Below are 2136 nucleotides of genomic sequence, written 5' to 3'. Positions count from 1 at the left end.
GGGGAGTAAAGAGGACAAATAATGTACATCGAAGACTCGTCTGCAATGAATTCCGTGCCAGACTCATCTTCCTCCTTCGATCTTGTTTTGTGACAAAATGGCTACATTGAAATGGCGGGTAAAAGGATGGAAATCTTCAAAATTTGTGAGGGTTCTACAGACCAACGCATTCAATCAAACCCAACAAATCATCAGAAAAACGACTACATCTTCTACCCAAATCCCAAGTCAGTTGGATCTTCCATTGCATTTTCGTGTCACAAACCTCAACGAAGCCTCAGGGTTCTATATCTCTCTTATCCAACAATCAAAATCAGCTGAAGAAATCAGGAAGATTCAAACCCACATGACGAATCACAGTTTTCCTCACCTAAGATTAGGAAATAAGCTATTGGATGCGTATTTAAGACTTGGCAGCCTTGGTTATGCACACCAACTGTTCGATGAATTGCCTCAAAGGCATGTTGTTGCTTGGAATGCAATGATTTCTTGTTATATAAGGCAAAGGAGGAGTGCTGAAGCTGTGAGTTTGTATAAAAGAATGGCATTGGAAGGAGTTTGTCCGGATGATTTTACGCTGTCCAGTATTTTGAAGGCATTTTCTGATCTGGGTCTTGTTTTTGATGGCCAAAAAGCTCATGGAAAAGCTGTTGTTTTCGGGTTGGAGATATCAAATGTGTTTGTTGGAAGTGCCCTTGTTGATATGTATGCCAAGCTTGGTAAAATGAGGAATGCCCACTTGGTAGCGGATCGAGTTGTGGAAAAAGATGTGGTCTTGTTTACTACTTTGGTTGTTGGCTATGTTCAAAACGGGGAAGATGGTAAAGCAATGCAGGCATTTTATCAGATGATTAGCGAAGGAGTTAAGGGGAATGAGTATACTTTTACTAGCTTATTGGTGAGTTGTGGTAACTTGAAGGATTTATGTCTAGGCAATTTAATACATGGGTTTATAATAAAATGTGGTCATGAGTTTGGAATTTCTTCGCAGACATCACTTTTGACTATGTACTCGAAATGCGGCATGGTTGACGATTCACTTAAGGTTTTTGAACATGTTCTTAACCCAAATTTGGTGTCTTGGACATCCCTTATTGTTGGTCTTGCACAAAATGGCAGAGAAGAAGTTGCCCTGTCCAAATTTTGTCAAATGATACGCAGTTCGGTAATTCCAAACTGTTTGACCTTGTCTGGGGCTCTTATTGCATGCTCCAGCCTTGCAATCCTTGACCAAGGGCAACAAATACATACCATTATACTAAAATTAGGTTTACACTTGGATAAGTTTATTGGAGCTTCCCTAATTGATTTCTATGGGAGGTGTGGTTGTGTGGAACTTGCAAAGCCGGTTTACGATAGCTTGTTCAACCGTGATCTGGTGATTGTGAACACACTGATGTATGCTTATGCTCAGAATGGTTTCGAACATGAAACACTAGAACTGTTTCAACGAATGAAAGCCATGGGGCTTGAACCCAATGATGTTACTCTTGTTAGTGTTCTATTAGCATGCGGCAATGCAGGACTGGTTGATGAAGGCATTCACATCTTCGACACTTTTGTTGGAAAATGTAACATTCAGATCACTAAAGAACACTATGCTTGCATGGTAGATATTTATGGACGTGCTGGAAGGCTTCAGGAGGCAGAGTCACTTATAAATGAAGTTGGTAATCCAGATATTGTTTTGTGGAGGATACTGCTGACTGCATGCAGGCTCCATGGAGACATTACCATGGTAGGTAGGATTCTTAAAAAAGTAGCAGAGCTATCACCTGGAGATGAGGGAAGCTTAGTTCTATCCTCTAATATTTATGCAGCAGAAGGTAATTGGAGTCAGGTTATTGGGGTGAAGTCGTTAATTTGGGGGAATGGATTGAAAAAGAGTCCTGCTATGAGCTGGGTCAGTATAGACGGCGAGGTTCACACTTTTATGGCAGGAGATTTCTCCCATCCAAGATTTAAAGAAATAGATTACATAATTAAAGAACTCATGAAGAAAGTTAAGGAGTTTGGGTAACTGTTGTAGATGTAAGGACTGTCATAGAGGGGGTATCCTTTCACAATGGTTTAGAGGAACCGTTATTAAGTGTACAAATACTCATTTCCTAATAACCATTGCCTTTTCTTTCCAAA

The 2136-nt window shown here is 40.3% G+C and overlaps 1 protein-coding gene across 1 annotated transcript; it reads left to right on the top strand.

Annotated features, from left to right (window-relative positions):
* Positions 1-2136, top strand: LOC110779080 (pentatricopeptide repeat-containing protein At5g65570). Its single transcript, XM_021983611.2, has one exon. The coding sequence runs from the start codon at positions 98-100 to the stop codon at positions 2018-2020; it is 1923 nt and encodes a 640-aa protein (XP_021839303.2). The 5' UTR covers positions 1-97; the 3' UTR covers positions 2021-2136.

This window comes from Spinacia oleracea, chromosome 3 (assembly GCF_020520425.1).
Source record: "Spinacia oleracea cultivar Varoflay chromosome 3, BTI_SOV_V1, whole genome shotgun sequence".
Classification (NCBI taxonomy): domain Eukaryota; kingdom Viridiplantae; phylum Streptophyta; class Magnoliopsida; order Caryophyllales; family Amaranthaceae; genus Spinacia; species Spinacia oleracea.
Note: the sequence above shows the minus strand (reverse complement) of the source record. Positions and strands in the feature narration are given on the sequence as shown.